The sequence below is a fragment of the Citrus clementina genome, unplaced genomic scaffold, assembly GCF_000493195.1.
Source record: "Citrus clementina cultivar Clemenules unplaced genomic scaffold, Citrus_clementina_v1.0 scaffold_1, whole genome shotgun sequence".
In the NCBI taxonomy this organism is placed as follows: Eukaryota; Viridiplantae; Streptophyta; class Magnoliopsida; order Sapindales; family Rutaceae; genus Citrus; species Citrus x clementina.
The window spans coordinates 22,496,959-22,522,639 of NW_006263303.1; the positions used below are offsets into that span (position 1 = coordinate 22,496,959).

Here is a 25,681-nt window from a genome sequence, read left to right on the forward strand (position 1 = left end):
TAATATTTTTTTTATATATATATTTCTACTATTTCTATAATGGATGATGTAATTGCCTCTGATCTTTTTTAGGGAAGATAATGTAATTGCCTTGATTTTTCAACAATTTGATCATGATCCTACTATCCAGTAGCGGATGCAAAATATTTGATCTGGAGTCATTTTGTTATATTAACAACGACTATTTTTTAGGTCAAGTAGTAACAAGAAAATACTTTTTAGCGTTCATAATCATAAAATATTCAGGACCTTACTGCAATTATCGATGACTAAATGAGGTTAAAGTACAAATAAATATAATTTGAGGGTTGGCGTAGGCAACTTATAATTTGTTTGTTCTACACTCTACAGAGTTCTGCCAGACTGCCACTACCGGACGTACAAGAACCTAAAAACTGGATTGATCCTATACTTATAAAAATGGATCAACATATACAATACTACTTTTTTTTTGACAAAAAATATTCTTTCAAATTAGTCCTATCCATATCAAATAGAACTTGTTCATGGGAAAATTATTTGATTTTAGATCAAGAGAATCATACAATTTTATAAAAGCATGTGCTATGGTCCGAATCTGTAGTCAATCCTATTTCTAGGAGTTCAAGTCCTTTTTTTTTTTAATATTGATTATCTATCAGATTACTGATATTACATCATATATTTATAACTGCTATTACAATAGATAATTACACTGATATTTATAATCAGACATATAATTGGGACTACAATATTACATTAAACTTTATGAAATACTTGCCCAGATAAATAAACATTCACAAGCGAGGGATGTCTCTGCTCCACTCACATTTCACAAGAGACAAAGGTTATAAATTTATTCAATACAATCATGTTTAGTTGTGAGAAGTTGAGTGTATGGGGACTCAAACTACTGTTCTCACAATTGTTAGTAGGAGTTCAAGTCCTATTACACCCAAAACCTATCTTACACTATACTACTTGCATGATGCGCAGTGGAGATCAAAGATCACTCTTTGGCCTCACCAATGCTCCTGTACAAGGACTTAAAAACTAGATTGATCCTATATTTATAAAACTGGATCAATATATACAAAACTTTTTTTTTTTTTGTTTGGAATGAGCGTACTTGGGTAGTCATAAATCCCAAATTAAAGAGGGGTGCAATTTTGCGTACTTTTGTGTTGGGGTTAATGCTGTTTTAGCGTTTAAAGTTTGAGCCGATTATCAACCACGCCTGATTTACACTGGCCATTCTTCAAAAACTAAGACCCGTAAGTTTAAGCGTAAGACACGAGACATTTACAATTTGCAAAAATAACGCAACAATACTGGCTGATCAGGTGAAGTGGCATGACTTATGCAATTAAGTGGGAAGGCATCGAATACAGCTCTAAGAAATAATTCTCGTACATCTGTAATATATGTACAAGGTACAAGGCATCAACTAAGTTTCACATGTACTTCTAAATCTAATCCAGAACTTCTGAACAATAGACAACGATCATGCAAAAAATCACCGCGCTACTCAACTCTTCCAAGAATTTAGCTCCCGGGGATTTCAGAGATACGTGGCATTCCATTTTCAAAGTCAGTAATTCTTGTTAGGAAATGATTACAGAAAGAAAGAAGCTCTAACCAAAATTATCCTCTCCCCCGAGGCTCACCAAGAATCATCACTAAAAAGGAGCCTGGCCAAGGATGCAATCTGATATCTCCATTGGTAACCTACTTCATCCAAGACTGCAGACTTAATCTCATCCCAATTTTGGAGACAGGCCTTTCATGGCCATGTCAAATGCTTGAGGCATACGAGACAGGAGAGTGGCAACAACTCAAGCTGAATTTACTTCAACTTTTCCCTAATTCTCCAATTCCTTGAGAAAACAATCCATACTCAGAGCTGCAAAGCCAGGTCTGGCTGCTGTGAGTCTACAAGAACACCTGTAGATTGTTTCACAGGAGATCCTGGGGACTGGAAGCTAATATTCAAGTCTGGAGGAAGTCCTTCCTGCCTCGGTCTTGGCTGGGAATGTGGGCTAAGGCCTCGCCAGGGGGACTGCATCTGGAACCTAGCAAAATCATTTGTTAATAATTGAGGGAAAACCATGGGTCTATTTTGGAAATGTGCTTCATTTACTGCACGAACAGGTTGTGGCATAAATCCCTGAGGTGGAAAGCTGTTCTTCTCGGTCTGAAACTGCATGCCTACAGAAAGAGGAAACTCCCCTCTAGCTCGTGAAATTTGTGTATGGAATTCTCGAGTTGGGTTGTATAACGACTCAGCAGAAATCTGATTTTTGGGCGAGGTGGAATTTTCAGCCGGTGGTTTAAACCCTCCAGCCCCAATGGACATCCATGCACGGGCGGCGACAGCAGCAGCATTGCCTGAGTCATCTCTTCTTACAGATGGAACTGATGGCATTACTGGTGGGGTATTAATTGCAGATTGATTTGAAGAGTTCTGTTGCTTTTGAGCCTTCTCATTTAATGTTTTCATCAAATGAACAGAATCACTACGGCCCTGCTCCGGCCCATGAGGAAAGAATGTAGCTGCCCCGGCCATTTGACTAGGAACATTATTAGAAGATGGACTGATCACTCTAGCATTTCCAGAATTACTTGTCACATTTCCATTTTGCTGTTTTGAGGGTGAAGATTGCAGAAGATGCATGTTCCTTGGCACCATCTCAGTTGACCTAGATACTCCTGTTTCTAATTTAACTGAAACCTGCTTTCCAGCAACAGTATCACCTTTACTTTGGTTTGCCGAGGGTGGCAAGTTCAGTTCCACTTGCTTTGAGACCTTATTCTCAGGCTCAGCAGAAGTCCTAGAAAATGGATTGTGCTTTTGCTTAATGGCGTTAACAGGGGTCGAAGGCTTCTTTCCAGCAGAAGAAAAGTGCGGCGTCTTTCCTTCCGGGGTGAGGCCATTAGCAGGACGAAACAGAGGAGAATTCCCTTCCGAAATAGGCCGATGCACAGGATGCACCTTAGCCGGAATAGGGATTCTAAAGGCTGTATCATCCTTCCGCACATCAGCAGTAGACTGCAACTTACTAAACAAAGCAGATTCTTTCTGTGTACAGGTCTCAAGCATTAATACCGGGGTAGGAAGTGGTTCATATTCTCCAACCCATCCCCGACCAAACTTACATCCTGCAGGTAGTGCTTGTTCAATCCTCCGTGAGGCAACCTTCCAAGCAACAGGACCAAGAGTTGCAGCAAAACGAGCCAGGCTCCTAGCATAGGAATATTCTGCATGAAGGCCAACCTGATAGAAAAAACCAGAAAGAATATGATTTTCAGCACAGGATATAAGTACTGAAAGAATAAAAAAAGATAAATTCGTTTTGTTACATACAGCAACTAGGTGCTTGGTTTCTCCCTCAAAGGTTGTAAATATTGAGTCCGATCTGACCACTGGTTGAGTTGATATGCTATAAGTTGCACGACGGTTCTCATCAGGCACAGCTGGTTTTCGTCCCAGTTTAGATAAGAGACCCTTCGCTGAAACACCGAAGAAATCAGAAGGAAAGAGAATACAAAGAAAAAAATACCTTCATGATATGATTCTTGTCTAATATCAGCACAACATCAGCCATCACATATTCTGGCATTGTAAATTTTTTATTTTATTTTATTTTTAACAAAACTGAGAAACTTTTATTAAGAAGGAAAAAAAGTGCAAAAAGTGAACAGGAAGTCCACAAAGATAGAACCAATTTCCAGGAAAACATAACAAAAGTAGTATCGTCATCTTATCCTCTTTAAATCTTTAACTCTGAAATTTAAGATTATCATAAATTCAAAATACCACTTAAGCCGTAATACCTGATGATAGTTCTTCCACTTTCTCCAAATTATTATCAGCCAGGGATGAGTTACCATCCACAATTGCATCAGTATTGGTGGGCCTCTCACAACCGCCAGCTTGGGTTGCAACAGAACCATTTTGGATATCTCCAGTGGTGGCAAGAGTGGCACCAGAGGAGAAATCAGATCCAACTGGTTCCTGTATGGTGCGGCTGAAATGCTTCTTTGTCTGCTTTTTAACCAAAATGCTAGATTTTGTTTTTGGTTCTGACTTAAGGTCCTTCTCTAACCTGAGTTCCTTCTCTAGGTTGAGCTCTTTCTCTGGTTTGAGCTCTTTCTCAGAACGCTCAATGCCAGCTCTTAACCTATGGAATTTTTTCTTTGCCAGCTCTTGAATGGCACGTGCCTTTTCAAATAATCATACTATTGGATTAACACACCAAACAAGTAGACGAAGAACAATAAGTGAATAAGGAGAAGAAAGCATTATACCTGTTTATGGTATACAGTGTCTGGTGCATTGTATTGCATTGCATTTGTGCATATTAGAAAAACGTCACTCTGCATTAAAGAGAACCAGCTTTACAAATAAATCAATACATGTCTAAAAAATAATTTTCCAGCAAAGAAATGGCAGGCTTATGAGATATTAATAACCATATATCAGAAATCAAATGGAACAACAAATATAGAGTCATCTATGTTAACTGATTATGCTCACTCAATTGTGGAACTTTTGGCCAGGTATATGTTGCACAGAAATGATCATCAACTAAACATTTTGAATAAATTAGACAGAAACCAACCATCGCCACTGTCAGGAAAGAGAAGACAAGTGTTTGGTAATTATAGTAAGAGATAGGTTATGTTACAAATCAATGAGTAGTATCAAGAAAATAAATAAATAAAATAATCAAGAACATAAGCAGCAAGGGAACTTGCGAGAAACATCCATAGAAAATCAGCATGTAAAAAAATGTCATGGATATTCACGTGACATCTGATTATTTGTTTGGCCCAACCTTAAAAGGAACATACACAAACTCTTGATAAGAAAATTCTCATTAACAAGGAACATTCATGCCCATCTAAACTGCGGCAACATTCTTGAAATACTACTACATTTTCAAATCTTACCCGAACTGGAAGAGGTAGCAGTGGTAATCATAACAACAGCAAGATCAACTGAAAATGAGCTCAAAAGCTAGGAGGCAATGAACTACTGAAATGTGGTGGTACTCTTATTTTCTATGGTATCTTCATCCACCTGATTGAGCTAGATCATTGATGAAAAGAGCAAACTACCTCTATAGCAAGGATCACGTATCCCAATGCAACTACATGGGGCCACAAAGGACCTGAAGTCCTACAATCAATCAACACACTCACTAACAAGGTCTCGCTTCCCACTCCTAAACAAGTGCAATTAGATAGTTTCTTAGCTCTAGTACAAAGCTGCACATTTACTTTATAAGAATCCTCAAACCAGCCTATTCAATGAACATGAAATAAAAGTTCTACATCAAATCACAAAATAGACAACAAATTCCCATTTCACTTGGAACTCAATGAAAATAATTTCAGTTTAATCTGGAAGTGCTAGCAGCCTTGCATTAATCCTACTGCCTTTTCTTTTCCACACAACCCCCCCCCCCCCCCCCCCCCCCGCCCAAAAAAAAAAAAAACAGAAAGGAAGTAATTGCAAGTTCATAAGCTTGACAAACAGCTTCCCCTCCCTCCCCATGAATATTCTTGTGTCAGCAGAGGGATGCACCTTGAGGTGATCTATAAACTTGCTTAAGCATATAACCTACAGGCTACATGGAATGAATAATATCAAACAGTCTAAATACATACTAAAGCAGCTCTGCTAGATATTGCCAGCATAAGCAAAGTTCAAGGGAAGAAGAATCCAATATCCGCATCAAACATCCAAAGACTTAGGCACCATTGAGCCGATAATAGCAGGTGATCTGTTTCATAGCTTGCTTGAGTACACTAAAAGATGAACACTCTCTGACAATGTCGACACCAAAAATGCAATCCGTTACTCAGGATTGGTAAAAAGCCCCAAACTCCAAGCAAAGTTTCAGCACTAAGAACCAAACTTGGGGAAGCATAAGTACCAACCTCAAATTGGTCCAAGGAAGAATATGATCCATTTGCCAACTTCTTCCTCACCGTGGTGAAGTCCATTGGATTCTCTATCACATCATGATAATCCGGAAGCTACAAAAACAATCACTACTTCAATCCCAAACACAAGAAATGTCTTCCAAAAGCAAACTGAGTTTTCAAAAAGAAATTCCACACACCTCCTCAGGATCAACCGGTTCTGCATACACTCCATATGTGTCCTTCCTGCCACAATTAGACCCAAAAACAATAAGCAACCCAACAAACCATCACCCTAGGCAGAAAGACAGAGAGAGTAAACAGCAGTCACCCACTTTTGCAATTTGTCCAGAATCAACTCCAAAGACTTCTTATCAGGCATTGGAATCCCAGATTGACGATCATTTGGCGTCCCTGATCCAAAGAAGAGAACAAATTCCACAAACCCACATCAAATTTACCCACCATACCTCAAAAGTCAGAATCCACTTCCAAAACCCGAATTTTTTGGAATCCGAAAACAAACCTGGAGGCGAGTCATGCCCTTTAGACTGAACCTTTCGTCTCCTCCCCTGTTTTAAAAAATACAATTAGGGTGAAGCAAAAATTTATAGCTGCGCGTGCGAGAAAGGGAGAGAGAAAGACAGAGACAGAGGGACAGCGACAGTTAAAGCAGACAACACAATACGTAGGTACACAAAACATAAACAAAGGGTGTTGGATAGAGAGAGAAAGAAAGACAGACACAAGTGAAGTGAGAGAGCAAGTAGGAGCGTGTGTGTATTATCATCAGATTCTGTTGTTAGTTTTTTTTTTCTTTTGACAGTTGACTCGACAGTTATCATCGCCCTCTAAAATTCTAAATACCCGACACAAGTCGAACCCAAAAAACAAAGAAAAATTCTCCGATACTTCGGCTGAGCTGGAATTTTCGACCAAATTAACTCGTAAACTTACCTCCTCCTCATCATAATTATTTTCTTCTTCTTCATCATCACTCTCACTAAAATCACCGCCGTTGATTTTCCTCTTCTTCAACGGCTTATCGTCTTCATCTTCATCCTCGTCATCCGACGCGTGTTCCGCACGCGCCGACGAGCGAGAGTGGCTTCGAGTCGGCTCGGTCGAGTCGCTTCTTTGATTCAGCTTGACTACAAGCTTGAGCTTCTTCTCTCTCCTTTTCTCCTCTTCCTCGTCTTCGTCCTCTTCGTCGAAGTAATCCTCGTAGTAGTCGATGTCGTATCGTACATTTCGGCGGCGGAGGCTGCGCCTGACCTCAGATTCCGTGGCCGGCGTCGGGGAAATAGGTCGACGAGCTAGATCCGCCTTCGATGGCCTCCCTTTCTTCTTCCTCTTCACGATCTGGCCCATTTCTCTCTCTTTCTAGAGCTCTTTCTCTCTCTAAAGAACTCACAGTCTTTCTCTCTCTCTCTTTTTTCACTTTCTCTTATTTTGGATGGTGGCTTGGCTTTTTTCGAGTGAGGGCTTTGTGAGAACCGAACCTGAGTCCGAGCCTGGTTTTGCGAGACGTGGCTCCGATTCGGGGTAATAAAATGATTGATTATTTGTGCTAATGAAAAAACGGCGTTAGTGGCTGAGAAATACGGCGTTTGTTGCTGCCCGCTGCCCGCTGCCCCCGTAGGGTTTGCGTGTCTCTTTGCCAGCTGCCCGTTTAGTCACGTCATCTACTGATCTTTTTGTTATTTCTTTTCACTTTTATTCTGGCAGATGTTTCTGAAGTCTGATTTGTCGCGTGTAATACACGGTTTGTTAGTGTCTCTCTACTGGTCACGTAAAGGCTTTGGAAAAATACTCCACCACGTCACCCGGGAAAAATTAACTTCAATTTACAACTATTTTTGTTTTTTTTTTTTGGGAATAAAAATTGAAATGAGCTAACTATTCCGATGGTAATGCGTTGCCGAATGATGAAAAATATGATCAATAACATCATTGGTTAGTTATTTAATATTGATTCAATGAGATTTTGTTTTCACTTTTATAATTTAAAGAAGTATAACTTTAATATAGATAATGCTCACAATTATTATTAATCATTATGCAACACGTCTAGGTAGTAAATTAATTGACAATGAACTATAAGTTTTAACTCCAATAATAAAAAATGGTCTTTTAAGAACTCAGGTCTTAAATCCTAACTTCAATAACCGTATGAGTTAACTATTAATTAATAGTTAGATTGCCCATTTCACGTCACTAGCATTTTAATTCAAACATCCTCTATCTTGCTTTAAAACTATAATCATTGAAACATCTTTGATCTAGCTCTCAAGTCTCAAGTAATGGTAAAACATATTTCCATTTTCTTTATTTTATTTTCAAGCAATAAATTAGAATGTTTTCGGATTGAAAGTGAAATAAATTAAGCATTCAAACAAACTTGATTAATGCCCATAACTCATTAAATTTTGGACAGAAGTGAAACTTGAATGAAGCTCATTGGTGGACGATTGCATACTAATAATTGAGGAGAGCTTTGGTGCAATCAAGCAGGAAACTTTTTAAGCTGATTAGTGGAGCTGCTGAAAACGGCTCAGTGGCGCAGCAATTAGAGAACGGTCTTGTACCCACGCGCCATAAAAGCGGGTGGAAAAAACTCTAAAAATTTTTCAAAACCAGAGTTTTGAAAGACACCGCCATGGGCTCAGAGGTCCAACAATAGTGGCCGGTCTATTCCATCACTTTGACTAAACAAGCCACTAAAATTCGCTTACTTAGTGGCTGCTGAAAGGAAACATTGGTCATTTCCACCTTGTTTACCGCCTTTCCATTAGTGGGAACAAAATCGTCACTCTGCCTTTTCGGTCCACCATTCATCTGAAATCACAACCGTTAAAAAAACATCGGGATCAAAGAACCTCTCCGAATAATCAATATTAATTGTACCGACATGCGCGGTATAAAATTATTCTATCTTAATTAAGATTTTCACTTAAAAATATAATTATATTAAATATTTATTGATAAAATTTTACTGTTTTAATGATCGTATTCAGTTTGAATTTAAATTAATTAAAGCCTAATACAATCTTTGGATACCAAATTTAATAAAAAATAATAATGAATCTTAATTTTACCATTATTTCAAGTCATAGCAGTCTGATCATTATCTCAAACTAATCGGGCGGTGGTGTCTCGTCCGGTGGCCCACTAACATAAAAGCCGAAAAAGCTTTCAGCGCAGCAGCAGAACAGAGAGCGGGTATACTAACAAGTGTAATTCCGTCCTGAATTTCAGCTACTCGCTTTGCTTAACAAGTCGGGCCCCACTAATACGTTGGAGCGTAGGGGATGCAGGGTCCCACTTTTTGTATTTTTCTCTCCCGTGACTGGGGCCAGAGTTTGGTGATGGAAATTATGATGCTTCAATCAATGAACATTCAGCATAAGACGTGTTTCAAGATCGGACAACTGTGGAAAATAACTGTTGGCCGTTTGATTCGCATCGTGGGGATGCGAACCATTACTGTACCCAATCGCGTCGCATATTTTTCAAAGTGGCGGGACCAAGAATTTTTTTTTTTTTCTCCTCCTCCTACTTTCTTGTCTCTCCCTTCTGCGGTGGCCACATCGGTTCACTTACTTTGAATCCGTGCCTATATTTTGCGTTGTTTTTTAATTAGAAACGACGGATATCAGCATCAGCCGCCCTAAAATTGCACTAATTGTAAATGATACTGGAGTTTAAAATTCTAATTAACTTATTGTTGACGCACGTTAATTTCTAAGATTGTTTTTTTCTTCCTTTCCTTCCTTCAGCTTTCTCCACTATTATATGAAAATCTTATTTTCGCTATAATAAGTCGTCAGCCATGTTAAAATTCTTATATCGTACCTGCACTGAAAGAGGATTTTCCCACTTCTTCAACATTGTTTTATTCCGAACCAATAACATTAAAAAGAATAAAAGCTTATGAATTGCTCAGTTACTGTAATTTGAAGCATTTGATATTAACTTGAACTATTTGAAAATGATTCGATTTGGGTCATTTGAACGAATAAATTTGAGTTATTAGCTGACTGTTACGATAGTTTAACTAAAAATTACTTGTCGTCCATGACGATGAATTGAAAATATTTTTCAAATTTGTATTTTTTGTTGTTCAATGAATAAGATTACAAATTTGTGTTTGCGAACAACAATTTTCAAAAATTTTGTTGTGCCAGTTGGCAATTTAATTGTCAACCATCAAATTATGAAGTTTTACAGAATATCTTAATGTTAATGAAACCGATTAATTTATTTTTTTTCTGATATTAATTATTATTTTTTTTTTTTTTGGAATCGAACGAATTAAAGATTTATCGAAAAAGATAAATGAAACAAAATTTGGAAGCAAGAGGATCCATCAAGAAGACAACGATGTTCATGTTAAGGATACTCTCGACTTGTCTGCTAGCATCTGTCCATTTCAGACGGGGACTTAGATGCTGGTATGGGTGGCGATTCGTATTGGCTATAACTAACGCGTTCTATACACAACAATGTTATTTTAACTCAAAAAAAAAAAAAAAAGTCATAAAATTTTGATTAAAAAATATAAAAAGATTAAAATGTGAAGATAGTTATAAAAAAAATTATTTTTTATCAAAATGTTTTAATCTTCTCACATTTTTTTAAATTAAAATTTTATAACTTAATATTTTATCAAATTATAAATTTATAATCGATAAAGCACTGAGGATTCTTCTATCACTCTTATTAAAATTGCTCAATATTTTTGATAATCCATGTTTAATTCAATGATAAAATTAGGAAAAATATATCCATGCAATGCTGTCAGAAGATTAGCGATTAGTATATTATAATATTTCTTTAACAAGTCAAGAGTTGCTCCAAGTCATATTCAACGAATTCAATTTTAAGGTTCTTCTATCACCATTGGTGATTTGTGAACATGTTCGTTGAACTAATTAATATTCAAAAATTGATCCAATACTAGTTCTTTCAATTGTTTATCTATCTACAAATGTCTAGTTAAGCAAGATGTTGAACAACAAATGAAAGGGACTTTTGATGTATATATATATATATATTGAATCTTATTGGAATTGGTTCAATTAGTGAGTTTTATTAAGGTTATACAGAAGAGAATAAATAAACTAAAGAGGAAAAATGACAATATAATTAGGATTAAAAATTGTTATTCCTAACATAAAATGCGGTAGGCAATGTCTGATATTAAGTATTGTACTCTTAAGACACCACGGCAGTGAAAATGTATAAATATGGTAGAATAATTTATTGTGTTTGGTAATTATGACTTGTAAATAATATTTCTTTTCACAAAATTAGCAAAAATATTATAAGTTTTTTTTTTATCAAACAATTATAAAAAAAAATCAAATTGGCTTGAAAGCCATCGTTTCTAATACACTTGCAGCTAAGGCTTTTAAGTCTAGTTGCCTCACAACTATACCCCGATAGACCTTTCGGTGTCTGTTTGGTTGAGCGAAATGAGAAGAGAGAAGCATAATGAGAGGGTTGGGGGAGGGGGGGGGGGGGGGGGGGAACGGTTTCATATCAAATTTTATTTCTTCTCTTATTTCTTTCTTTTTTTCTCCTTTCCTCTCCTCTCATTTCATTTCTTCAAACCAAACATGTCATTAGTTTATTTAAAAGAGAAAAAAAGAAAAAAAGTGTTCTTCATATGTAAAAAAAATGATTTTTTGTTTTAATTTTTTTGAATTTCCGAATTTTCTTAATTTATTTGAAATATTTTTATTTTCTTAATTAAACAACAAAAAATTGATTAAAAACTTATAACATTGTTGACTATTTCGAATCTTCTTTAGGCAAAGTTAAAAAAGCACGTTAAAATTTAGCATACTTGTACCAGAGGGTAATTAACAGATAAGCAAATTCACTAATAGACAGATTTCATCAAGTGGGCTCTTTAGTTAATAAAATAAAGGCCCAATTTTAATTTGGGCCGTCCATCAGAACGAACGGCCTAAGCTTCTACAGTCTCCTCCATTTTACAACTCTATTTTCCCTTCCCTCCCTTTCCTAACCTCCCATGCTGGGAGTTTTTAATTAAATATACCTTAAAAGTAGTGTATTTAGTTAAATATACCCCATGTTTAAAAATTATCTAAATATGTTTTTTTATGTGGTACATTGTCTAAAATATCCCTAAAGAAAAATATAAAACACACACACAACTCACAATACTCTTTGCTTCTCACGTATTTATCACCTATACAAAAACTCACGCCACACTCAAAATCACTCACAAACAGCTAATGCACTGAGATTTTTGTTTGCAGCTAGGTGTATTATTCATCCCATGAATAAGGTATTTGAAACTTTTTTTATTTTATTTTGGGCTATCTATTCAATTTGTTGACATTATATTATTTTTAGGGTTTTGTTTGGTCTGTGATAAACACTAAAGCAACTCATATTTTCATTACATTTGCATCATATGACTGTTATTTGATGGATTTTATAACTACATTCGTTAAAATCTGAAGTTGTTGTCAAATTTTTTTTCTGCACCCGACATACACGACAGCAGTCACGTATGTATGTATTTACACGACTGTAGTCGTGAAAATGTGCAAAAAATTTCAATTATTATGACACCTTATCATTCTATTGGTTCAAAAAATATATATTTTTCACTATATATATCCTTTTACTATGACTAGACTATAGTCGTGTGTGTTAATAAGTTACACGACTACTAGTGTGTACGTATAAACTTACATATTATAATTGTTAATAAGTTACACGACTACTATGAACCTTATATACTTGTTATTTTTTGTTGTTTTAATTTTTTTAATATCTTTCATATTTAGTGATAAATTTCTACCTTTTTGTTTCGCAGATGAATAAACATGTTTGTGTGGTTTTCTAAGAACAAGTATTGAAGGGAGGCGACCAGAGGCTTATAAAATATAGACCGAGTGTTTGGGTTAAATATGCCAAAAAATTATGATGAATGTTAAACAACTTCTATTGTATTACAACTTATTTACGATTTCAATAACTATTGGATTTGTGTTATTTGATAGGCAACCAGACTATAGTTAGTTTCATTTATTTGAAGTTTGGTATGTTTAAAATCTATATTGATTGTGTCATTAATATAATGAATGATTGAAAAGAGTTTTTATTCTGTGCATATACCCGAGTACAATCGTGTATTTTGGTTGTTACAAAACTGACCATGTTTATTTCTAAATACTCGACTACAGCGTGTATCTGTGCAAATACCCGATTGTCATAGAGAGCTTGTCATATTTATTTCTAAATACTCTACCATAGTCGTGTATCTGTGCAAATACTCGACTGCAGTCGAGTATTTTGTCACAGAGAGCTTATCATTTTTATTTGTAAATACCCGACTACAGTCGTGTATCTGTGCAAATACCCAACTGCAGTTGAGTATTTTGTCACAGAGCTTATTATGTTTATTTCTAAATACCCGACCGCAGTCGTGTATTTGTGCAAATACCCGATTACAGTCGAGTATTTTGTCACAGCTTATTATGTTTATTTCCAAATACTCGACCGCAGTCGTGTATCTGTGCAAATACCCGACTGCAGTCGTGTATTTTCTTATAGTGTATTCCCTGTGCATATATTGTGCAAACTATCTTATCTATCATTAATATAAATAACAAAGAAATAAAATATATTAATGCTGTTAATTGTCTTTAATGACATCAAATATCAACAACATTCTCATTACAACTATTACATCTCATAATCCAAAAAATGACACTACAAAGTTTTTTTCCATGACCTATGCCCAAATAATTTTACAGCCAAAGCTTGTCAAAATTGTGTAACATGATCTTGTTGGCAGTATGAATTGACATCAAGTCCATGGGTTAGGACCTTCAAGTACCGCAACAAAAATGCTCCACAGTCACCACTAAAAAAATTCATATAACAGCTGCAGCAACAGCAAAATATTTATGATAATTATGATTCTAATTGCAATCAAACTCAGTGTAACAATACAACAACACGACATATTTAGATTATACTGTATATTGGTATTGGACTGAGTAGCTAGAGACATTAAGGTTTATCCTGTTTTCTATTGCATTGGTACCGTGTACACAAGAATAATTGTGTGACCACTTTATTAAGCCTTTTATAGGGTATTTGGTCTTTCTAACATCATAAGTCGGTCTTTTGATTGAGTTTTACCAATTTTTTTGATGAAATCTCTCTTCACAGACAAAGTAAGTTGAGAAGAAGGCCTGCTATTCACCTTGTATAAAATCTGTGAAGTCACTCAGCCCCATATATGGCCACCGTGCATATCGGTTATGAACTATAATTGAGTGTTATATTGCTAAGCTAAGGCTTGGTGTATAGGTTTATAAGTATTCGGACTCCCGTACCTTACAAGCCATTTTTTTGGATAAATTCTACCCGATGTGTGTGCAAAACAAATTGGACAACAATTAAACAGAAAATAAATATGTTTAATCAATTACTAGTCTAATCGAGTGAAGCCTTATTATCTGACTTTTGCAAGAGATGAAAATTAATGCAAAGTAAAAGACAGGCATAAGCCTAATCAAGTGAAGTCTTGTCATCTGACTTTTGCGAGAAATGAAAATTAAGTTTTTGGCACAAGACTTTGCACACATTTCAATACCAGCTGCAAATGGTTTTTTCCAGGAAAATCAATAACTTGAGCTTTGAAACTTTCAAATTTTGTTTTACATTAAAACAAAAAATTTGACTATCTAAAAGTACTTGGAGGCAGAGACGCTGAAGCAGAGTGGGGGAATTGCAGCTACTGATTTGCAGAGAAGCGAGAGTGTGTAGAAGAATTGTTGTAAAATGACAGGAATTTATAAAATGGATGAGGAGAAATCCAGAAGAACGGGCTGAAGGAGAAGCTGCTCATGAAAAAAAATTAAGAATTTTGTTACATGATTGGTTGTGGTAGTTTAGTTGATTTAGATTTTTTATTAGGGTAATTTCGTAACTTCATATTAAAAAATACATATATGAAGAATTTTTGAATATGGAGGTATTTTTAGATAAATACCCTTTTTTTGGGGGTATACCACGGACAAATCCCTGCCCATGCTGGGAGTCGTTGGTTTCCTCCAGTTTCCACTCGTTCGATGGAGAAACTGAGGAGGATAGTGAACGAGATCGCCTACGCGCAAGACCACGCCAAGCTCACTCCTATCCAATCGTCTCTAATCCCTCTACTCTCCTTAGCTTCCTCTCTCTACGGCATCAGTCTCTTTCTCCGTCACTCTTTCTACCGCTTCGGCTTCTTCTCCAAGCACCGGTAATCTCAATGCTCTTCCTTTTTACTCATAAAAAGTGCTTTTTATCTATTTCAGCCGAGCACGCCCTAACATTCTTATTTTTAGTGTTCAAATTATATTACTCCGAGAAGGTGAAATCTTCTGAGCTGAGTATGTTGATCGCATAGAGCTTGAAAATTCTTGAATTTGAATGGTAGAACTTTAATAGATTTGAGCTTTCTTGAATCTTTTGTTTGATTAGTTTAATTGTTTTTCTTTGTATGGAAGGTTGCCAGTGCCGGTGATTAGTGTTGGGAATTTGACGTGGGGAGGCAATGGGAAGACACCAATGGTTGAGTTCTTAGCTCACTGTTTAGCTGATTCTGAAATTTCACCCCTCATTCTTACCAGGGTACTTATTTTCTCCCCATAATTGCTTGTCTTAATGCTTATGTAGTCCAAAATTTGGCTTCAGGTTTGGCTATTACTTTCTAATTTACTGTAACCCAAAACTTTATGATGACCTTTTAGAAGATGTGGAATATTAAATGGGAGTAGGATGATTAAATATTTCTCTTAATCCATGAATTGTTGAATTGTTGTATCCACCTTAGAAGAAAGTTGTTCCTTTTGTGTTAAAAAGAAAAAGAAAAAAAAGAAAGAGGAATTGAGCTGAAATTGCATCACAAGTCGTGTTTGCTACCTTGGACTGTGAAGTTATTGGCTTACTTGAGAAAGGAAACTGCGTATTTGGCAGGGTTATGCTGGTGGGGATGAAGTGAGAATGCTTGAAAGGCATCTTCTTGAGAGACCTGCAAAGATTGGTGTAGGTGCTAATAGGGCCGCTACTGCTGCTTCTTTCATTGAAAAATATGGTTATGTTGATCCTCGTGACTGTGCATCCTCTCAGAAAAATTGCATCAACCCCAAAGTTGGTAGTCATCTCAAATCAGGAAAAATTGGTGCCGTCATTCTAGATGATGGAATGCAGGTATAATTTTCTCTATTATTAAGCTTGGTTGGTTTGTGATGCAGAATTTGTGAGATAATCAAGCACGATTTGTTACTTGCTTTCTATAATAACTTATTGCGATTGCCTTGTCATTTGATTTGAAACCTTCTCTGAGTTTGTTTCTTGATAACATAATCCAGATAATGTATGATGCCCTCATTTGAGCCATAGAAACAATTTCTCATAGCATGTATTCTTACTTTATGTTTTTCTTGTGCTTTTGAGCTATTGATTCACTTAGTTTAGCTCTTATAGGTTATCTGCTGATAATTTATATTTTGTGTGAAGATAGCACTGGAGCTTGAGGCGTGATCTTGAAATTGTAATGGTAAATGGGTTAATGCCATGGGGAAACAGGAAATTACTACCACTTGGCCCTTTAAGGGAACCTTTGATGGCACTGAAGCGAGCTGATATTGCTGTGGTCCACCATGCAGACTTGGTATCAATTCTACCACTTCATAGTTTATGCTTTATGATGCATTTTCTATAGCGTAGCATCATTCTACCTCGAATATCTTCAGTTTTCAGTATTTCTGCCTGCGTGGTAACAGATGGATTAAACAAAAGGCAAATAGAATGAACTAAGTGTTCATATTTCTTTGCATGCAGATATCAGAACAAAATCTTAAAGACATTGAGTTAGAGATGCGAGATATTAAGAAATCTCTTTCTATTTTCTTCACTAGAATGGCTCCCTCATACTTATTTGAAGTGGGAAATATCAACTCTAAGATACCATTGACAGCAGTTTGTAATGCTAATGTATTATGTGTTTCTGCTATTGGTTCTGCAAATGCTTTTGTGCAGTCGCTGCAGAAGGTATTCTTACCATTGTTGTATTGCCTTTCATTATTTAGATAATGATTATTAGAGATATTGTGGACATGATTATTAAGTTCTATTTTGTGTTCAACTCTAAATCGCGGATAACTTCTGCAGTTAGGACCATGTTCTGTTAATCGACTGGACTTTAATGACCATCACTCGTTTCAAGCCAGGGTATGGTTATCTTTCTTCTCTTCCTTAAATTACAATTGTTTAAAATGCATGGTCTCTTTTTTTCCCCCCTTTTTTTGTCCCTCTGGGTTCACATGCTGCTTTATAACATTACACTTTGTTGAAGTAAATGAAATTATTTGATCTGAGTTTGCCTTTACTATAATTCAAAAGCAAAGATATAGGGCCTGCATGAAAGAAATACATTGTCTTTCGTTCCATTATTATTTTCCTTGATCTGAATCAGTTCACAATAAAAAAAGAAAAACATGCTGTTTTGTATGTATCCAGGATATCGAGATGATAAAAAAGAAGCTTGAAGAACTAGAGGGCAAGTTTAATCCTAAGCCAATTGTTGTTGTAACAGAAAAGGTGAGTGGAATTGAAATACTGGCAGATAGCTTAAGTGCATTCATGGTAGATTTGATTTCTCTATTTCGCAATTTTGCCTTTTCAGAGTGGGGCAGTATAAGTGTGAAGTAAACAAGCTGGAATATTGTGAACCTTTGAAAAACAAATGTTTAGTTATGAGTATAGAGTTGAACACCTTCTTGTTTTTTGTCACAATGATTTGTTACAGGATTATGATCGGGACCCAGAGATTCTGATGCATTTGGAGGCATATAAAGTTCTTGTACTCTGTTCTAAATTACAGATCATACCTTGCAGAGGATGCACTGAGGATAGCTTCAAGTTGCTTTTAAAGGAACTAGTGGATGTAAAATGATCAGGTAAAACTAGAATTAAGCTTGAATTTCAAAGGGAACGGTGTATGAAACAAGTTAAAATAGTTTATAAATTGACAATTCTTCATTGTTGAAATTTTTATTCACTTATTCTATTAGTCTTTTTGTCAAGTTATAATATTGCTTGGAGGAAAAGTCACAAGGCTACAAGCCTAGGAAATTTCGCAGGAGTCACCGATGTCAATTTAACATATTAACTTACAGGAGGAGGAAGGGTCTTGTAACTTAATAAATTTTTTTTTTTAATTTAAAGATTATAGTAATAAGTATAATTTAATATTTATCTCTATAATCGAACCACCATCATCAATGACTCCAAAGCAACTCCAACATAGCCGCTGCATTAAAAATTTGATAAAACATAGTGAAACGAAAAAGAATTTCAATAGTTAAACGCAATTTTGAACGCCTTGTTGCATTCACTAATTAGTAGTTTATTTATGATTGTAATAATCTATCTATCTATCTATATATCTATATAAAGTTGGGACTTGAGGAGGTGATGTGGCATTACTATTTTTCATCTTTGTATATTCTCTATTATCTAATAAATAGAATTTTTTTTTAAATTTGATTTTTCATCTTCTCATAATTAATTTGATTGTTATTACACAATAACAATCATGTAAAGGTTTTAATGAGGCATATTCTTTATAATGAACATTCAAGAGGGAGTGTTATAAATTTATTAAAATAAATGTGGATGTTCATAATATATATCTCTTAGTCTCCCCACTATCTCTCATTAGCAACTTTTAGCTTCCATATAACTCCTACTATTTCACAAGGAATTATGATCCATAATTTTTTATTAATTTCATGGAGTGATTATGTAACTATAAAAGGAGAGCTCATCTTTTTATTTTGTACACACACAATTAGAATGAATAAAATCACTCTATAATATATTCTCTCATTTTATTATTTATCTTGCGTTGCTTCTTTATTTGTGTTGCTGGTTAATAGCTTTTTTTCTTTTTTGTTTTTTTTGTTTAAACCACCCGATTTTCGACGACCGCATTGGATACTTCTACTGCATTCAACATTTCTAACTTTTATTGGTTGATATATGTGTGAATGATAACACAATCCTCTGAGGTATTTTTTTTAAATTATTAATGTTTGTTAATCTTTAAGTGTATATTAGAAATTATTGATCCTTATGTTTTAACATGTTTATCTTATTTTTCCATAATATTATAGATGTTGTCGGAAGTTTATGTGGTGTGAGTGATATTGAGATCGTTGGAGTTAGTTGAAAAAAAAAAAAGATATAAAAGTTCTAAAAGTTTAGCAAGTTGAATATAATTTAGAACTTAACAACAACTACAAAAGGTATAAGATTTGTACACTTAACTATACACAAATATATATATATATATATATATATATATATATATATATATATATATATATATATTTAAATTTAACAAACAAATAATTAACTTTCATAAATAACATTAATTTTATCAGGCTGCCTCATTTTAAAAAAAAATTAATTCATATTTTTATTAATTTCATCAAGTGTAAAGTAAAAAAAACGGATAATACTAAATTATTTTTTCAAAGCCGCGTGAAGCGCGGTTCTATTTCCTAGTTACATAATAAAAAAATGCTCCTAACTTATTCATCTGCTAAGAAAATATAAAAAATTGTTTTGCACCGTATCTTCAAATTCTAAGTATATATTATTGCCGGAGTTGGTAGATCTTTAAATGAGTAAAATTACTTAAACAATAACAATGATGATGATAAAGAAGAATGGTAAGCACGAGCCGCTGAATTCGAGCCATTTGGAGGGAAAATTTTTCAGATAAAGAAGAATGGTCGACTGGAGTTGGTAATTCAAGTCGTGTTGATTTTTCCAATTGATTTTTCAACAATTTTCGGCATCGTTTTTCAAAAAAACAAAAAAGAAGGAAAAATCGTGATTCTCGTGCTTGAGGTTTTGTCTTCCGTTTTATTATTTTTTTAGTCTGACTAAATCAATGGGGATTTTTTGGTGGACTTTTTTATGAAGAAATTCTAGCGGCTTGCCACTGCTGTTCATGCACCGGACATCTATTTATTGACTCTTTTGGGCTCCAAACTCTTGTCAGTCCCATCGCACAATAGAGTTATCGCTTTACTGGGAGAACGAAAATCATGCTTCAAATGCTTGCCTTTTCAAGCTTCTCTCCAAAATACCATCCTTATGTACAACACTCCCGTAAGTCTCTCGTTCCCCCATGAGTATCCTGTTCCATTCTGAGTCTCTCGTATCCGCTGTTGAGTTATGCTGAAGTAACTACCTACCAATCACAATATTATGAAAATTCCATCACTAAAGTTTTGCTCAATACTCTGCATTCAAAGGACAAGGATCCTCTCCGTATATCTTATTCTCTCAATTAATATTGCCTTTCCTTGTTTAATGAGTTGTTAAGACTGAGTTTTATATTTATTTTTCACTTTATTTACATTCAAGCCAATTATTTTCCGCTACCTTATGAAGGCAAGAAGAGAAAAAAAAATAAAAAAAATCCATGCATAGTACAGTCATACTATTAGGTAATAGTATTGCACGCGTACTATTCTCAGAATGATGCTTTGCATGTTTCTGCCAATTAAAACTAGCTAGTTAATTTTAGTTGCTGAAATTAAAGGTCGCATTTTGATTAACCTTTTAACATTATAATTTTTCTGTAATTAACCGTGGCCATTTCAGGTTGCGTTAAAACATACCAACCGCCGGTGACGCATATTCATGGCGTTCTGAACAGAAATCAAGGCAAGAAGTACGCTATCAAATGCTCGGAAAATTCATTTTATCCTACCAATAGAATTACTGAGAGAAACGACGTCGTCTGCAAGCCGTTCAACAATAATGACCGTGTTACCGCTGTCACGTTGCAAGATGGATATGCATCAAAATCTGAGGATGAAGATGGGAGTCCAAAGAATGTTTTTCTCAAGAACTTAAATGCACTCTACCGTTTTATGTATCCATATGCTTGTTTTGGCGTTGTGAGTTCAGTCTACTCTATCATCTGTTCCTTTTTTTTTTTTTTTTCTCTTTTCTTTAAATTTATGTGATGCCGGCAGTTTAAACTTCAGCCTTCACACTCGAACCTTCATTTGGAAGAGGAGAGAAATGGCCAACTTATCAGTTATCACCAACTCAAACATAACAATTGATAATGACATATATAACCCTTTTTTTTTTTTTTTTTTTTTCCCTTAATCAGCTTATGGCGACAACGTCGAATTCTCTTCTTCCGGTAGAAAAACTCGCTGACTTGACTCCCACCTTCTTCATAGGATTATTGAAGGTACGTAAATATAAACTGATAGAATGAGAGAATTACAAATATATATTAATTTTATAATTGATGTTATTTGACGAGTGAAAACTTTGAAATAATAAATTAATTCTTCTTGAAATTTCAGCCTTTGGTGCCTTTAGTACTGATGCACATTTACGGGGTGGCCGTAAACCAGGTGGCTGATGTTGAAATAGACAAGGTACATGTATTACTCTTAATTCGATGCTAATACAATATATAATATAATGAAAAAATTAGAGAATTAATATTAATTGCATGGAGTTCTCATATATGAAATCCAGATTGCTTAAATCTGCTGCACCTACATCAGATATTATGTATTATTTTAATTAATCTCATGCTCGTATGTGTATATATGTGCGGTTGTGTGTGTATATGTAAAGGGAAAAAATAAAGCTACATCTCTTTAAGATTTAGAAAAATAGTTAAAAATACCCATTTTTGACCATAACACCTTTTGTATATAGTAGTTAAAAGAAATTTACCTAAATTTTTTTAATGAACACAAATATAATTTAAATAGTTTAATATGTCCAGTAGACTAATACCATTAAAAATATTTTTTAATATATAAAATAATTTTTAAAATGTTATTATATATTTTAATAATGTATTTGTATTTATTATAAAAGTTTAAATAAATTTTTGGGTTAAATAGATTTTACAATTAATAAAATATATTTTATGTATTAATAATATTAAAATTATTTTATACAATATTTAAAAATAATTTATTTTTTATACATTTATTTTAATATTAAGTTTCTATTTATTATAAAATTTAGTTTAATATAGTATAAGACTCTAAAGCACACAAATTATTTTTTTAAATATGGAAATTATTTTTAAAATGTATATATTGTTACATCTATTTTAATATTATATTTCTATTTATTACAAAATATTGAGGTCAATTTTTTTTTGAGTTAATGAGCTAAAGGGTATTATGGTAAAAGAGGGTCTTGATATCTTTGTATTGAAAACTTGGAGGTCTACATGTCCATCTCCTCAAACTTTGGGCGTGTAAATGTTCTTTTTACTATATATATAATTATTTTCAGGTGCAAGTATGCTCATTTTAAAAAATATGAGTGCTTGTGCGAGAAGGACTATATGTGTGTAAGTGTGTGTGATCATTTTCAAGTGGGGTGCCCGCATTTTTTTTAATTAAACCATATAATTTAAGAGAGTTAAAAACTAACTTATATCACACACACACATATACATATTTTGCAGCTGTTTCTAATAAATCAGCTTAATATTGTTTTGTCACAGGTCAACAAGCCTTATATGCCCCTTGCTTCGGGTGAATTTTCAATGGAAACTGGGATTGCAATTACTTGGATATCTGCATTGATGGTAAGCAACTGCCAACGAATAAAGCTCCCCATAAATAATTTGTGTTTAAGCTAAAAGATGCAAAATACCAATTTCTAATTAAGTATGTTGATTTTTCACTTTTCAATTTTTTTTTATTTAAAATAGTAGAGGGATAGACAGAGTACAAATTAATTTTTAATTCCATACTTTTTAAAAAGTTCGAATTTCAGTCGCTAGCCAAATAAAACTATTAGAAATCACTGGATTAATAGTCCGTTGAGGTGTCATTTTTCAATTAGCTCAAACTTAGAATGTGAAAATGTTGCAAGCTAGGAAAAAGTTCTCTTTAATTATCGTTATTGATCTCTGTATTTATCTTCTAATTAAAGATGTATAGGCTTTATTTAATTGATTCATTGATCTGCATTTTCAGAGTCTGGCTTCCGCAATTATGCTACAATCTCCACCACTTGTTTTGGGCGTCATCGCATGGCTTTTTATTTCAACCGCTTACTCCGCACAGGTAACCTCCCAAATTGGTTTTATACAATGTATTTTGCATTAATAAAATGGTAATGATAAATTATTTAAAAATATTTAATTTTTTAATAACGTTAAATTGTTGAAGTTAAGATAATTTGTGGATATATCAATATTTTTACCCTGCGAGTGTAAAATAATTAAGTTAAAACTTTGTCGAACATATGGTTGAGAGACTCAAATCACAAAAATAATAATAATGATGATTTAATTAGTTGATTATCTAAATATTTTTATTTGAAATTATTAAAAATAAAGTGATTTTTTTTATAATTAATTAAGTTCATGTAATTGATGACTTTCAATAATGCAGCTTCCCTTTCTTAGATGGAAGGGAAATTCATTTCTAGCCGCAGTCTGTATGGTGTTTATGTGCGGACTTCTACCACAAGTTCCTTTCTTCTTCCACGTCCAGGTATATTAAAATTGTTCATCTTATTGATATGGGATTTTTATTATTTTTTCTTGGATGTGATAAGAATTTTCATTTATAAAAAAAAATAGTAGTAAAACAGTAAAATGTAAAAAAAATAAAATAAAAAATTAACAGCTAGTTATTTCTTTTAGTGGCGGGGTTTTGATGGGTTTTAAAATAAGAGGGGATAATGATATATTTCTTGAAACAACAGGTGGGGTTTTTATCACTTTCTCGGAAAGGATAGAATTGAATTATAGATATGTAGAATATTGCAGTTCTCTTGTCTGATTGTAATAATAAAGAATCATACATATTTTATTAGAAATATGAATATTATCTACAATTAAATTCATAATTACGATTTCAAATTACTGTTAAATTTTATTAAGCTATATAGAACCCAAAAAAAAAAAAAATCTTAATTTTCTGTGTTTTTTCCTGATGAGATGGATTTTTTACGTGTACGCAGAAATATCTGCTTGGTAGACCAATGGAAATCACGAAACCATTGATGTTTGCAAGTGCTTTCATGACCTGCCTATCCGTTGCAATTGCATTTGTCAAGGTAGTTTGAATCAAAATATGCTTATAATTATTCTCAGATACAATTTTGTATTTTATAAATGCAGGTGTCGAAGTCTTTTACAAAATTGTAACATGCCGAATCCACAGTTTATACAATTGGTGGTTACTAATTAACCTTTTTGTTTTTTGTTTAATTTGTTCAGGATTTACATGATGTTGAAGGCGACAGAGAACATGGCATTCAAACACTCAGTGTCATGCTAGGGAAAGAAAAAGTGAGTAAATTAGTAAAAATTTTATTCTTTTTTTTTATTATTCTTAAGGCCATAATAATTAAACATTGAAATTAATCTCAACAATATATGATTGTGTTCAGATTGATAATTAGATATGATCCTGTCCATATATCATCTTTAATTTTCTTTTACATGCAATAGAGAATCAAATTAATGAATAAGAATATAAAAATTGGCTTACAAATTTTATCTTCTTCTCAAAATGTAAGGTATTTTGGCTGTCTGTTTATATGCTCTCCACTGCTTATGGAGCCGCGGTATTAGTTGGAGCTTCCTCGTCTTTCCTGCTAAGCAAGCTCGTAACGGTAATTAAGAATTGAATTATATATTTTTTTTCAAGAGTTAATTTAATTTAGCCTTGTATAAATGTTTGCTCAAAATTAATTTTATCTTATCACACATTTAAGATTTTTTTTTAATTTCTTACAGATAATAGGCCACGCCACACTTCTTTTATTTCTTTGGCATCGAGCTCGAAATGTTGATCTCTCTAACAACGAATCAATATTTTCTTTTTACATGTTTATTTGGCAGGCAAGTGAAATTAATTCTTCTTAATTAATTAATATGATGATGTGTTAAATATTACTAAATATCAAATTGACGTGATTAATTAAATAAGTTAAATTTCAATTTCCAAACTAACTTCTTATTATGCGTTATCCCCTAATATTTGCAGTTATACTATGCGGAATACCTCCTTATTCATTTTGTACGCTAAGAGTGAATGAAGAACTCAATGTCCCTGCTGTTCGTTCTTCTTATATACAATACAACAAATTTCAGTGGCACTATCATTTTTCTGTATCTCTGTGATCCTTGCTCTAAGTTTTAGTAATTGTTGTTGTTGTTGTTGTTGTTGTTATTGTTGTTGTTGTTATTGTTGTTTTTCTCTTTTAATTTCATATGTAACTATTTTGTAATGTTTGTAATAATATGTTACGTGTAACAATCTGTTATTACGTACCCTTGACTAGGGTTAACAATTTTTTGTTCTGATCAATAAAACTTCCTCTTACCGTCGAGGTTCGTTAAAAAAGAAGTAATAGTATGTCATGTACATGATTGATGCAGCCAGCAATGTTCAAATAAAGATATGTGGGAGACTGAATCACAATTAAGAAAGAAATAAAGTTCCAAAAAATATATACCAATTTGACTCTTATATAAGTTCTTGTAAAATTTAGTTCAGAATTTGTAATTTTTTAAATATTCCTTAAGCAAAAGGACAACTACATCCTTAAGGTTTGAGAAAATAGTCATGCAAACTATGAGTTTTCATTGAGGGATACGAAGACCTTTTTTTTACTATAATACCATTTGAATATGGTA

At 33.8% G+C, this 25,681-nt stretch overlaps 3 protein-coding genes across 4 annotated transcripts; 2 read left to right on the forward strand and 1 right to left on the reverse strand.

The window, feature by feature from the left end:
- Window positions 1-1,315: 1,315 nt before the first annotated feature.
- LOC18054595 lies at window positions 1,316-7,586 on the reverse strand. The gene is made up of 9 exons (XM_006452329.2): window positions 6,868-7,586; window positions 6,437-6,482; window positions 6,246-6,324; window positions 6,111-6,156; window positions 5,926-6,024; window positions 4,288-4,356; window positions 3,814-4,201; window positions 3,344-3,489; window positions 1,316-3,253 (listed from the first exon to the last, which is right to left on the reverse strand). Exons 1-9 carry the CDS (start codon window positions 7,279-7,281, stop codon window positions 1,877-1,879), a joined length of 2,664 nt encoding a protein of 887 aa, XP_006452392.2. The 5' UTR covers window positions 7,282-7,586; the 3' UTR covers window positions 1,316-1,876.
- A 7,409-nt stretch (window positions 7,587-14,995) lies between these two features.
- Window positions 14,996-17,965, forward strand: LOC18054597 (probable tetraacyldisaccharide 4'-kinase, mitochondrial). Of its 2 annotated transcripts, XM_006452333.2 has the most exons (8): window positions 14,996-15,208; window positions 15,456-15,579; window positions 15,925-16,158; window positions 16,472-16,621; window positions 16,792-17,001; window positions 17,122-17,181; window positions 17,470-17,550; window positions 17,759-17,965. In XM_006452333.2, the coding sequence occupies exons 1-8, from the start codon at window positions 15,036-15,038 to the stop codon at window positions 17,903-17,905; spliced, it is 1,179 nt and encodes a 392-aa protein (XP_006452396.1). In that variant the 5' UTR covers window positions 14,996-15,035; the 3' UTR covers window positions 17,906-17,965. The 2 variants fall into 2 exon arrangements, with proteins under 2 accessions (XP_006452396.1, XP_024033859.1); XM_024178091.1 differs by lacking the exon at window positions 16,792-17,001.
- Window positions 17,966-20,069: 2,104 nt separating this feature from the next.
- Window positions 20,070-25,070, forward strand: LOC18054598 (coumarin 8-geranyltransferase 1b, chloroplastic). The gene is made up of 12 exons (XM_024178527.1): window positions 20,070-20,133; window positions 20,632-20,930; window positions 21,152-21,235; window positions 21,354-21,428; window positions 22,526-22,609; window positions 23,004-23,093; window positions 23,424-23,525; window positions 23,998-24,093; window positions 24,257-24,328; window positions 24,559-24,654; window positions 24,779-24,883; window positions 25,029-25,070. The coding sequence occupies exons 1-12, from the start codon at window positions 20,070-20,072 to the stop codon at window positions 25,068-25,070; spliced, it is 1,209 nt and encodes a 402-aa protein (XP_024034295.1).
- The last annotated feature ends 611 nt before the right edge of the window (window positions 25,071-25,681 follow it).

Bases quoted from the DNA above. Each gene is read 5' to 3' on its own strand.
- LOC18054595 (XM_006452329.2), bottom strand. From the start codon at position 7,281: ATGGGCCAGATCGTGAAGAGGAAGAAGAAAGGGAGGCCATCGAAGGCG. The intron at 3,490-3,813 runs GTATTACGGCTT...TCGGTGTTTCAG, and splicing joins AGTGGAAGAACTATCATCAG to CGAAGGGTCTCTTATCTAAA. The intron at 3,254-3,343 runs GTATGTAACAAA...TTTTTCTATCAG, and splicing joins AAACCAAGCACCTAGTTGCT to GTTGGCCTTCATGCAGAATA.
- LOC18054597 (XM_006452333.2), top strand. From the start codon at position 15,036: ATGGAGAAACTGAGGAGGATAGTGAACGAGATCGCCTACGCGCAAGAC. The intron at 15,580-15,924 runs GTACTTATTTTC...CGTATTTGGCAG, and splicing joins CACCCCTCATTCTTACCAGG to GGTTATGCTGGTGGGGATGA. The intron at 17,002-17,121 runs GTATTCTTACCA...TAACTTCTGCAG, and splicing joins TTGTGCAGTCGCTGCAGAAG to TTAGGACCATGTTCTGTTAA.
- LOC18054598 (XM_024178527.1), top strand. From the start codon at position 20,070: ATGCTTCAAATGCTTGCCTTTTCAAGCTTCTCTCCAAAATACCATCCT. The intron at 22,610-23,003 runs GTAAGCAACTGC...CTGCATTTTCAG, and splicing joins CTTGGATATCTGCATTGATG to AGTCTGGCTTCCGCAATTAT. The intron at 24,094-24,256 runs GTAGTTTGAATC...TAATTTGTTCAG, and splicing joins TTGCAATTGCATTTGTCAAG to GATTTACATGATGTTGAAGG.